Source organism: Xenopus laevis, chromosome 5L (assembly GCF_017654675.1).
Source record: "Xenopus laevis strain J_2021 chromosome 5L, Xenopus_laevis_v10.1, whole genome shotgun sequence".
In the NCBI taxonomy this organism is placed as follows: domain Eukaryota; kingdom Metazoa; phylum Chordata; class Amphibia; order Anura; family Pipidae; genus Xenopus; species Xenopus laevis.
The window spans coordinates 74,031,612-74,043,595 of record NC_054379.1 but is presented as its reverse complement, the minus strand read 5'-3'; the positions used below and the strand labels follow the sequence as shown (position 1 = coordinate 74,043,595).

The following is an 11,984-nucleotide window of genomic DNA, read 5'->3' as shown; positions in this document are numbered from 1 at the left end:
TGAACTCAGAATACCCAACCAGACAGTATGCAAAAACATCTTTTTTTGCCTATATTTTATATTACATAGTGAACTAAATTAAGTGAGTAATTGTTTTTTTTTTACTTGAAGATAATTTGTAATATAACGTGTTTTAATAAACATAGTCTTTTTAATTATTAATAAAACATTTAGCTGTTTTTTATGTAAAAAAAACATTATTTTCGAACCATGACAGACACTTTAATGCTGTGCTTTCGCAGCCAATTCCTTGTTATCATTAGAGAACTTCTGCTGGGCTGAGCATACCAAAGCAGCCAATGAAAAAGCCTTATACAAAACAGGCACGTTATGGAAAAATAACCAGTGCATTTTTACTGGCTACAGCCTGTGGGGAAAAATTTATATTTCCATCTTCCCATTAACAATTTAGAGTATGGACAATCCTGAGAAAATAAAGATGATGGTTAATTTTTTGTATTAACTCAACACTTTATAAGTGTCAACAGTGCAACGTTTATACTTTTTATTTTGATCTGGCCTAACTGCACTGACCTGTTTACTAACACCCTAAAGCAAAAAGTCTGTTTAGGAGTCGTATCAGCTTTCCTCAGTGTTTTTCAGATTTGGGCAGGTGCACATCACCAAAAAAGTGTGGCTTTTGTCGCAAAAGAATGTGTAAGAGAAAGCGATTGAAATGCCTAATGTTACAGGCTGTTGTGACGACAAAAAAAAAATCCTTTTAGAACATGCCCCTCCCCTGTCAGTGCTGATAGGTTGCTATGAATAGTTAGCTGCAGACTGTCACTGAAGGGCAAAGTATTTGGAAATGGAAACAAAGTTGTTCACACTAGCACTTAACTGGCTGTAGCCCTGTAACAAACAATGCTGGAGGGATCCACTCCCTGACTGTCTCAGTAAAGAATAGTGCATCTTTCCCATAGACATACAGCTGTTTCCTTCTAGCCACCGGCACTGCTATCAAGGAGAATGCTTGCACACAGCACTGCACAGGACCTCATTCTGCAGCAGAGAAGCAGTGATGACCATCCCCAGACAAATCCAAGGCAAACAGGTAAAAGAAGGTGTGCTTTTTCACTCTGGGGTGGCAAGAGGTGCAAATGAAAGAGAGAGAATGAGCTGATAAATGATGGACATGGCATTTATTATTTGAAAACCTATTATCTAGAAAGCTCTAGAATACCAATTGCCATTTGCTATAGATTTCTGTAATAATTAGAAATTGCATTGCACTAAACACTTTCCATTTTACCTTTCACCTGTCTTTTGTTATGTTATAGAATGTGCCATTCTCTGCAACTTCATTCAATCACCTTTGTTTGTTTGACCCCAGCTGCTAAAACCTTTTGCTCTGTGAGGTACTTCTTATTACTTATCGTTCAATTCAGGCCTTCTGATTGTCTCTCAGTCAAACTGCTGCATGGTTGCTAGGGTAAATTGGACAACCAAATAACTTCTAACCAGAGCACTGCTAAAACACACACACACAAAAACATTTCTGTGTAATGTGCAATGCTGATGGAGCAAATACACTATACAGGTATGGGATCTGTTATCCAGAATGCTCGGGACCTGGGGTTTTCCTGGATAATAGATCTTTCCATAATTAAATAATAGATGCAAATAATTGAAACATTAAATAAACCCAATAGACTTGTTTTGCCTCCAATTATGATTAATTATATTTCAGTTTGGATCAATAACAAGGTACTGTTGTATTATTAGAGAAAAATGGAGTCTATGTTGGAGCTTTCTGGCTAATGGGTTTCCAGATAATGCATCATATACCTGTATTCCACTTAAGAGTCTAGAAAAAAAACCTGTATATTCAACATTGTATTGTTTATAGTGTGGCTTCTAAATGTATAATTGTTTCATAAAATGGGACAAAATAATTCATACGTTGCTGTGTTGAGTGTTGGTTATCATCAAACAGATAAAATTCATCCCAAAAAGCATTGGGAGAAGTGTGTTTATATTTTTAGTTTTGATAGCATTTGTTCAGGGCAAGGAAAAAGATCCTATGTGCCAAATGTTTTCACTCAAATTAGTCTGCCACAGACGCACAAAAAAGACACAGCGTAACTTCACATTCTTTGTTTTTATAAAATATTGGTCTATTGACCCCACTCCACCCTGCATGTGAGTCAGAATGCTCATGGGTGGAGTAGAATAGGTTTGTGGCAAAGGGCTCAAAGAATTAAGGATATCCTATAACCACTCCGTTTTTGACTTTTCGGTAGTTCAGCAAAAAAAAGTTGCTTAGAAAATCATTATTAAAATGCAGAAATACACATATAATGCAACATCTGTGCAAATATTGATTGGACTAGCAAATGTTTACTGAAATGGTTAGTTAAGGCACACTTTGAAGACTCCCATAGATGCACCAATAATATTGTATGAAACAAATTTTCATACGATATTCGGTATGTGTAGAAGACTTGGATATCGGTTGGCTCGTCAATCGGACTGGCCAGAAAATTTTAATTGGGCGCCTTTGAAGGTACCCGAACATCAACCACTGTTAGTGCTGAATCTTCAGATACAGTTTAAATTCTACTGTGTCTATCTGTTTATCTGATGATTCAGCTCTAACACATCTGTAATGAAAACAAACAATGGTCACACAGGAAAGATTGTAATTGTTACACCTATGGCCACCTTAAGGCTTTAAGTATATTTGCAAATTGCACAACTAGATTGAGTTGCTGTTTGTTCCTTCTAAACAGGAGCTCAGATGTATGTAACTATCTTAGGAAAAGATGTGTGTAAATTTACCAAGCTAGCTTAAACTCACATTAAAAATTCTAATCTGCATGAGGTCTAAAGCCTTTATTGCAACATCTAATCAAACTAAATGTAGGCCATCAAGAAAAATTGTATTTATTTTTATTTAGGCTAAAATATGGTTTTTAACATGCAAAAGATTCAATATGGACTTGTGCTGGAATGGAATCCATTGTGAATCAGTTATACTTGTGTTCCATCTCAACATGAAGGACAATCTGAATTCAGACCAATAGATGTCTATTTTTATTGCCTTTTTTACAGATTGATTGGTGAAAGAAGATTCTTAAATCTTTTTTAACATACTGTGGGGGGAATGTAATAAAAGTTGGTAACAGAAAAATATTCGCAATTTTGAAAAGTTATGCCTCTTTGCGAACAAATTTGCTTTTGTGCGAATTTAATATAGCTTTAGCGACCTCTTCCGACAGTGGAAGAAGGTTTGCGAATTTTATAGTTAGCGCCAGTGCGCAGTGAATGTAATAAAACTTCTTCCTGAAAAAGTTGTTACGTTTGCTCAAAAAGATTACAACACCTTAAAGGTGTGTAATTAAATGTGCTATTAAAATTTGCAACGTAATAACAGTTTAAGGAAGAGTATCACATTGCAAAATGAGACTTTTGTTCTTATTTGTGCTAATTGTTTTGCTCTTTGCGACTTTTATTACATTCCCCCATGTATGTCCAAACATTTAATAACAAATGGGAATGTAGGGAAGGAGAGCAAACAGTAGGGATGAGGGGTAGTTATAAATCTTATTTCAATTTCCAAATTAGATATATATATTGGGTTTTTATATAATTATTGGCAACAAATCATAGACTCTAATGCCAACGACGACAACCTACTGAACTTGTCAAGCTTGTCATTCATGTCCCCACTAAGTATTTGTGTGGTATACAGACACCTGTTAGACAATCTAGTAGACCACATTTACCATTTTAGTTTTTCAATGACTTTAATAAATAATAATGGAGGCATATGTGTTATGCACTTTTTACCCTGCCCCACTATCAACAAATGAACCCTCTGACCTGACCGGTTACGGGTCAAGCTAAAGTATGTGAATGTGTGACGAGTGATTGCAATAGGGTCAACAATGTGTACAGTAAAATGTAACACAGACAAAAGGCAGAATGATTGGTTTACACACAGCTTGATCAGTTTGAGATTGATATGCAGTGGAAATTAATTTTATTTCTTCTTCTCGTGTTGTGCAATGGCATGTACCATCCCCAAAGCATATGTAGTACATTAGTAGTACATTAGTATGAGAAATTCCTAGAATTTCCCTTAATACAGCAACAAATCTACATCCTGCAGCAATGGGGCCTTGCTTGAAATTTAGAATTAAAGGTTCAAATGTAAAATTAGTTCAAAAGAGCACTGTCCAGATCATACAGCTTATATTCACTCTTACCATATTAAATAGGCACAGTAGAAAGTCATACTCATATACTATATGCAACAGAAAAGCTAGTATTGTGTTAAATGAATTCAGGCCCGGATTTGTTGAAAGGCCACCTAGGCCCGGGCCTAGGGGCGGCAGGATTTTAGGGGGGCGGCATGCTGCCCAACCACACCCACATTGGTTCAAACACACTGGGAATGTGCTGGAGATACAATAATTTTTTAAATTCCCATTGATGAAAATTTCCCCTCGAATAAAGGGGAGGGGACAGGGGGCGATGAACGGCAGTGGGCCTAGGGGCACCCATTATGTAAATCCGGCCCTGAATGAATTGTGTATTTCTTGATTAAACTACGACAGAGAATTTTCTTTCCCCTGTCAAACCCTGAAAAACTCTCATATGATTGCAATAAACATGCAGGAAGTTTTGGCTGACATAACAGTAATGTTGCAATGTTCCAATGTTATGTTGCTTGCACAGACATGATCTGAATAGAAGACTCATAAGGAGGAAGCCTTGGCAGTGCTTTAGAACAAGTTGGCACTTCATAAATACACATTGATAATAAAAATACCTGCAACCTCATCACAAACTTCTTTCAAATACTGCAAGGGTTTTAGGAAAACAAGTGCTATGGACTGGTGTAGTCAAAATTTAACTCTTTGGCCACAAACAAAAAAGGGTTGTTTGGATCAAAAAAAGTAGCAGCAAATCTGATTAAAAAACACCTTGCCAACTGTTACAGATTGATTATGCTTTGGGGTTGTGTGGCAGACAGTGGCACAGAAAACATTGTACGTGTAGCCAACCAAGAAGCTGACGTTGAAAAGGGCATGACAATGATCCTAAATATACCTTAAAACCACTATGAGTCACTTGTTCTCACAGTTCCCAGACTTAAATATAATAGACCACTGCTGTCCAACTATGCTCCATGTGTGAGCCACCCTATGCTGCCTGTGTGTGACATACTCTTCCTTGCCAATGCTCATTGTATGTGCCATACTCTGCTACCCTATGCTGCCTGTGTGTGACATACTTTGCCTGCCCTACTCTGCCTGTGGGTGGGGAATCTAGTGGGGGTTTGTTAGCATTGGGAAATACTTGTTAGGGGTCAAGGTGTATAATCATGTGCTGGGGGTTGCTGTGTTATCCACAGGTGAGGATAAGGCATATGGATTTAAAGGAGAAGGAATAGTTAAAACGAAGTAAGCCTTATCAGAAAGGCCCACTTAATATACCAGAAAAACCCCTCAAAGTAGTGCTGCTCTGAGTCCTCTGTCAAAAAGAAACACAGCATTTCTTTCCTTCTATTGTGTACACATGGGCTTCTGTATCAGACTTCCTGCCTTCAGCTCCTCCTTGCCCCGGGCGTGAGCATGCTCAATTTGCTCATCTCCATCCCCCTCACCTCCCTGCTGTAGTCTGAGCCAGAGCTATGAGTGAGCAGGGAGCGACTCAGACAGGAAATGATGTCACACCAAGCTATTACTGCAGCTGCTATCCTAAAAAAAAGAAAGCTTCTTGAGATTTTTCTCAGGTATGGAAAACATTCTACAGAATAAATATAGCATTCTAGCTTACACTATTGCAGCCAATCTATTGGCAATAAAATGCCTCTGTAGCTTTCCTTCTCGTTTAAGGGTATGTCTCAGTGGGTAGATCTGAAACATGCAAGATGGCCCAAGAAGACCTTAGAAGTAGAAATTATGTGCAGAGAGGAGTGGACAAAGTCCCTAAAGCAAGAATTAAATGAGTGGATACAAAAGGTGTTTACAAGCTGTGATCAGTGCCAGAGGAGGTTTTACAAAACAATGGCCTTCAAGGTGTTGGCAGCTCCATGATTCACCTGCATAAATAAACACATTGCACATGATTCATCTGAACACACTGACAGGGCACAATGGTTCTTCTCACCAAAACTTGCAAATACGAGTGGCTTTAGACATAAGTATCTTTAATGAATCGCACATAATGACTACAAAAGGCACATGACCACAACAGTGGTTGCACTTATTAAATGAGACCATGTACTTTTTTCAAAGGAGGAGGCAGCAGCACCAATGTATCACAAGCCTCACTGAAACTTTTTTATTACAATAAGTAATGTACCCCGTTGTAAAATATGACAATATATGGAGTCACCTTAGATGTTCCATAATCTGTATAAAAATATGGTTTTGGAACTCCTCAGTGACTTATAATGTGCTTATACTTTACAATAGGGGGTACATTGTTCACAATATAATATAAACAAGACTGAGGTGTACAGGGACCACTTAGGGCTGCCCCTTAAGGTCCCACCTTCCCACCTGTGGAAGCCACCACTCCCTCTGTGTGCCACCCCACCACATACCCCTGCAAGTGAAAACTTGTGCTGCAAACCATTCCTCTCATGCTTGGTGGGCCTAGGCTACTTGTTTCTACAGTTGCTCCTTGCACTTACGCATTTTGGTGTAAAGTACCAATGTGCCCCACCATTCTGTTCTGATGAATCTCTTACAGTGTGTCTATTGAAGTAGGAGAGCCCTTGAATTACCACCGCCGGCACACCAAGCAAATCATCATCTTTCCTCAGCCTACATTTTATATACAGGTAGAGGAAAGCAGATCTGCTGTCATCCACTCCTCCCATTGATAGCAATTGCCTAGTCTGAATGGAGCTACACTAACTGGATTCCAGAGTGGAAAATGTGAACGTTTGCATTTTCACTCTAAAATCTGCTCAGTTTAGCCATGGCTGTCAATACATTTGTTTACAAATTGTAGCACTGGAATGTCAAACATTTAGGATTGCACTAAAGTGAAGAGGTTACAAATGCATGCTGACTAGCAGGTTCCCTAAAAAAAGTTTTTCCTAACCTGGTCTTTAGGACATCACAGTTCTACCTGTATTTATTATAAATCCTTCGCCTAACCTGGTGTGAAGATAATCTGCTCTGTTCCACTCCAGGGGTATTTCTAAAGGGCCAATATATTCCACAGATCTGCTGAACAGATCTGGAAAGTTGACTGTGGATGCCAGTAATAATAAAGAACTGCAATGCTATTGCTTAACTATCACACGCTCACAGCATGCTGTAAAGGGCCTGGATTTTAGAACAGGATGAACCCTGTTAGAAACAAGGATATTGTAATCAGGTGTTTTTTTTTCTGGCAAGGACTTTTAGAACTTTCTTGTTTGGGAATACTTCCAAAAATAAATAATTCAAATAAGAGTTTTAGATGTGGAAGACACATCTATTTTGTGTTACAAGTGACATGTAAATTCCTGAAGGAAGGTGTTATAGCAGTTTATACTAAAATTGTGATTTTAATAGTAAATTGGCAACTCCATGCCTTCCTTAAACATCCCACGCCAAGTGTTAAATTTATCAACATTTTGAGAAGGCTTTTTTTCCACAAAAACGCAATTGAGAATATATTTGGGTTTGATTTTTTCAAACTTGAATCTTTAAAATTTATCAAATGAATAAATCATGAAAATTTGTATTAGAAACCTTTCCACTTAAAACCTTTTGAGATCCGATATAAGTTAAAAGCAAATGTATCTGAAGGATTCAGACAAAATTGTAGAACATCATTTAAATACATTGGTTGTGTGTTTAACCCAATTTTTTTCTTAAATATACTAGCAAAAAAATAAATCAATAAAAGAGCATTTCATTACAGAAAAGAAGTCACACGTCTTGTTGCAATTTTTTTCAGCTGCAAAGCGCAAACTGGAAAGTTGATAGATGGGCCTCTAAGATTGAGGCAGAATGTATAATATGAGGTTTAAGAGGTGTATTGTTCAAAAGCAATACTGAGAACTAGTTTCCACTTCACTGCCGGGTGTTAAAGAGGGTGTAAAACCAAAATAAACTATAATCTAGACATTTTCCAATGTACATTAATTTGAGAGTTCCAGTTATTTTATTATTATTTGGAGATGGAATTGATAATGAAAGCAGTATCTGTATGTTGGTTGCTGTTCTCTATACTCACTGCTGGTTCAGAGTATTGAAACAATGTAGCAGAAGCCAGCTCTTGCCCACAATGTCTTCTATGCTTCTTCATAGGTCTGGCTTCGAAGCTGGTTTCTACTAACAGACAGAATCATAAGTGCAGAGTACAGCAAGGAAAACTGCTTTAAATTGCAATTTCATTTACAATTAATGTGACTGAAAATGTATGACAAAGGTATTTTGAAAAAAAAAATCAAAAATATCAAAATTCCTCAATTTTAATTTTTTTTAAATTGAAGTTCTCATATTTTAGTATTCTCACAATACTCCTATATGCCACATGGGATAAAATATATTATCTTACTAGTACCACGCCAAGCAACCTCCTACTATTTGTACCTTGGATTCTGTAAGCCCAATTTAAACTTTTCATATTGCTAGACAATACCTGTAAGTAGTGGGGATAATAGATCTTCTGTTTACACTTCTTTGTCTCTAACAGATTAGAGTATAACCTATTTTTATATTGCAACATTTGTCCAAATGTACAATGTTGTTACGGGACACAACTCTTAAAGGGATACTGTTAAGGGAAAACATGTTTTTTTCAAAATGCATCAATCAGTTAATAGCAAACGTCTGCACTGAAATCCATTGTTCAAAAGAGTAAACTATTTTTTTATATTTCATTTTGAAATCTGACATTGTTATTATTATTATTATTAACATGTATTTATATAGCGCCAACATATTGCGTAGCACTGTAAAGTAAATGTGATTATACAACTACATCACATGAATTACATATATAGAATATATGGAGTAACAAACATCACAATCAATACAGGTACAAAGAGGTGAGGAAGGCCCTATGCATAGGCATAAAGTCTAAAGGGAAGGGAGTAATACACAAGGTGTGGGAGTGGGCAAGATCGAAGTAAGTGGGTGAGAAATGTGGTGTTGTATGTGGTGTTGCGTTTGGTAGTTAAGCAGAGTGAGGGTAGGCTTCTCGAAAGAAGTGCGTTTTCAGAGATTTTTTGAAAGCAGAAAGGTTGGGAGAAAGTCGGACAGACCGTGGGAGAGCGTTCGAGAGGAGGGGTGCAGCCCTTGCAAAGTCTTGAATGCGAGCATGTGAGGAGGTAATGAGAGAAGAGTTGAGTAGCAGGTCAGTAGAGGAGCGTAGTAAGCGAGTGGGTGAGTAAATAGAGATGAGTTCAGAGATGTAGGGTGGAGCAGAGTTGTGAAGTGATTTGAAAGTCAGTGTCATTAATTTGAATTTGATTCTGAAAGGTAACGGAAGCCAGTGCAGGGATTGACAGAATGGCGAGGCAGAGGAGGAGCGGTTGCTGAGGTGTATGAGCCTCGCAGCAATGTTTATTATGGACTGGAGAGGTGACAGTCTCTGGAGGGGGAGGCCAATTAAAAGAGAGTTACAGTAGTCTAGACGCGATATGATGAGAGAGTGAATAAGAATTTTGCCAGCGTCTTGGGTGATAAATGATCGTATTTTGGATATGTTCCTTAGGTGGAAGTGACATGATTTAATAAGTGACTGGATATGAGGAGTGAAAGACAGGGCAGAATCTAGGATAACCCCAAGGCACCGGGCCTGGGGAGAGGGGGCGATAGTGGAATTGTTAACTATGATGGATACTTCGGGGATGCTACTGGTGTTAGTTGGAGGAAAGAGAACCATTTCAGTTTTAGAGAGGTTTAATTTAAGGTAGCGTTGCGACATCCAGGTAGAGATAGCGGACAGGCAGGAGGAGACGTGAGTTAGGAGTTCTGGGTTGAGATCAGGAGATGAGAGATAGATCTGAGTATCGTCAGCATAGAGGTGGTAGTGGAAACCATACGAATTCATTAATTTGCCAAGGGAGGAAGTATAGAGGGAGAATAGTAATGGTCCCAGGACAGAGCCTTGAGGAACTCCAACAGAAAGAGGTAGGAGAGAAGATGATACTCCATTGTAGGAGACACTGAAGGAACGATTGGTGATGTAAGAAGAGAACCAGGACAGGGCTGTGTCACGAAGGCCAAACGACTGGAGGGACTGGAGGAGGAGAGGGTGATCTACAGTGTCAAATGCGGCTGAGAGATCAAGCATTATTAGTAGTGAGACATGGGGCTAGACATAGTTTCCAGTTTCCAAGGAACCCTCAGTCATGTGCCTTGTGCTCTGATAAACTTCAGTCACTCTTTACTGCTGTACTGCAAATTTGAGTGATATCATCCCATCCCTGTTACCCATTCCAGCAGCCTAACAACAGAACAATGGGAAGGTAACCACCCTAACACAAGATAACAGCTCCCTGGTAGAAATAAGAACAGCACTCAGTAGTAAACATCCAGGTCCCACTGTGACACCTTCACTTATATCGAGTAGGAGAAACAGCTGTTAGAAAGCAGTTCCATTGTGCAGCACTGGCTCTTTCTGAAAGCAAACTGAACAAATTGTTTAACCTGTATGTGCTACGTTTAGAAGCGTTTTATATGAGCTTACCGCTGAAAACGTTGGGCCCGGGTGCACACGCCCCAGACCTTCAGCAAGGGGAGTCAAACACCATAAACGTCAAAAGAGGCTGGCACAAGCCTGGACCCACGAAAAAGTAAAGCCAGAGTCAGGTTCTAAAAAAGTTAAAAAAGCTTACAATTATTTTCCATAATAAAGAACCAGGCCTGACACGTTTCGTGTCTGCCAAAGAAACTTACTCATAGGCTGAACATTGAACAATACATATACAGTATTTAAAAGAGAAATGGCCAATGGGAAATGAGTAGGCAGTGCTACCCTATGTGTCACTCAAAGAAGATATACAAATCCTAGGATGCAATGGAATGGACACACCTCCCAGTCCAGAACACTACATGGGTTATCTTAATTACAGAATACAGAGTATTAATTATATAATGTGAAATACAAAGTAAATTAATAAAAGGGAAAAGAGGAATGACTGCTATACATAGCAGGAAACATCAAAATCAAAGTTTAAACCAAGGGGCTGCCTTGTACCTAAGTGAAAGGTCCATTTGGTCTCAATTTTTAATAACTCTCAATATGTATATTCCCACCCCTTATATTTGAAACTGCTCTATCTATACCAGTAACTCTCAAAAAGGAGGATGTCCTATTATTACATTCATCAAAGTGTCTAGCCACTGGTGTTTGTGATTCCTTATTGTTAAGAATGTGTTCTTTAATTCTATCTTTTAAATGTCGACTTGTTTGGCCCACATATTGTTTCTAATAACAATTTCACTGTCATTTTCTAAGCTTTTTAGGGCCTGTTTTTCTTTATAGTTTAAATGATGTTTGTGTGTGTTTTTTCCTTGAGATTCTAAATTAGTATGTAATGCTATTACCGTATATACTCGAGTATAAGCCGACCCGAGTATAAGCCGAGGTACCTAATTTTACCTACGAAAACTGGGAAAACTTATTGATTCGAGTATAAGCCTAGACACAACTACAGCCCTGTCTCCCAGCAGCGCACATTCCGCCAAAGAGGACCCCCCAGCGATCAACCGGACTTCTTTGCAAAGTTGATGGTGACAGAGAATTGCCAAATGCATTACTGTGTGCATTGTCCCACTGTCCCACTACCTTGTGCAGAGGGCGCTGTGTGATATTCCAGTCACTGTTATTCTTTCATATAACCAACAGAGCGCGCTGTGTGATATTGCAGTCACTGTTATTCTCTCATATAACCAACAGAGGGCGCTGTGTGATATTGCAGTCACTGTTAATCTTTCATATAACCAACAGAGGGCGCACTGTTTTTCTTTCATATAACCAACAGAGGGTGCTGTGTGATATTGCAGTCACTGTTAATC

General features: G+C 38.6%; 1 protein-coding gene across 1 annotated transcript in view; it reads left to right on the top strand.

The window, feature by feature from the left end:
* The first annotated feature begins 878 nt into the window (after positions 1–878).
* The window catches only part of slc2a12.L (solute carrier family 2 (facilitated glucose transporter), member 12 L homeolog), a 37,379-nt gene continuing 26,273 nt past the window's right edge, over positions 879–11,984 (top strand). Inside the window, 1 exon segment of the mRNA NM_001096426.1 lies at positions 879–1,054. Within this exon segment, the coding sequence (NP_001089895.1) occupies positions 970–1,054 (85 nt within the window). The 5' untranslated portion in view covers positions 879–969.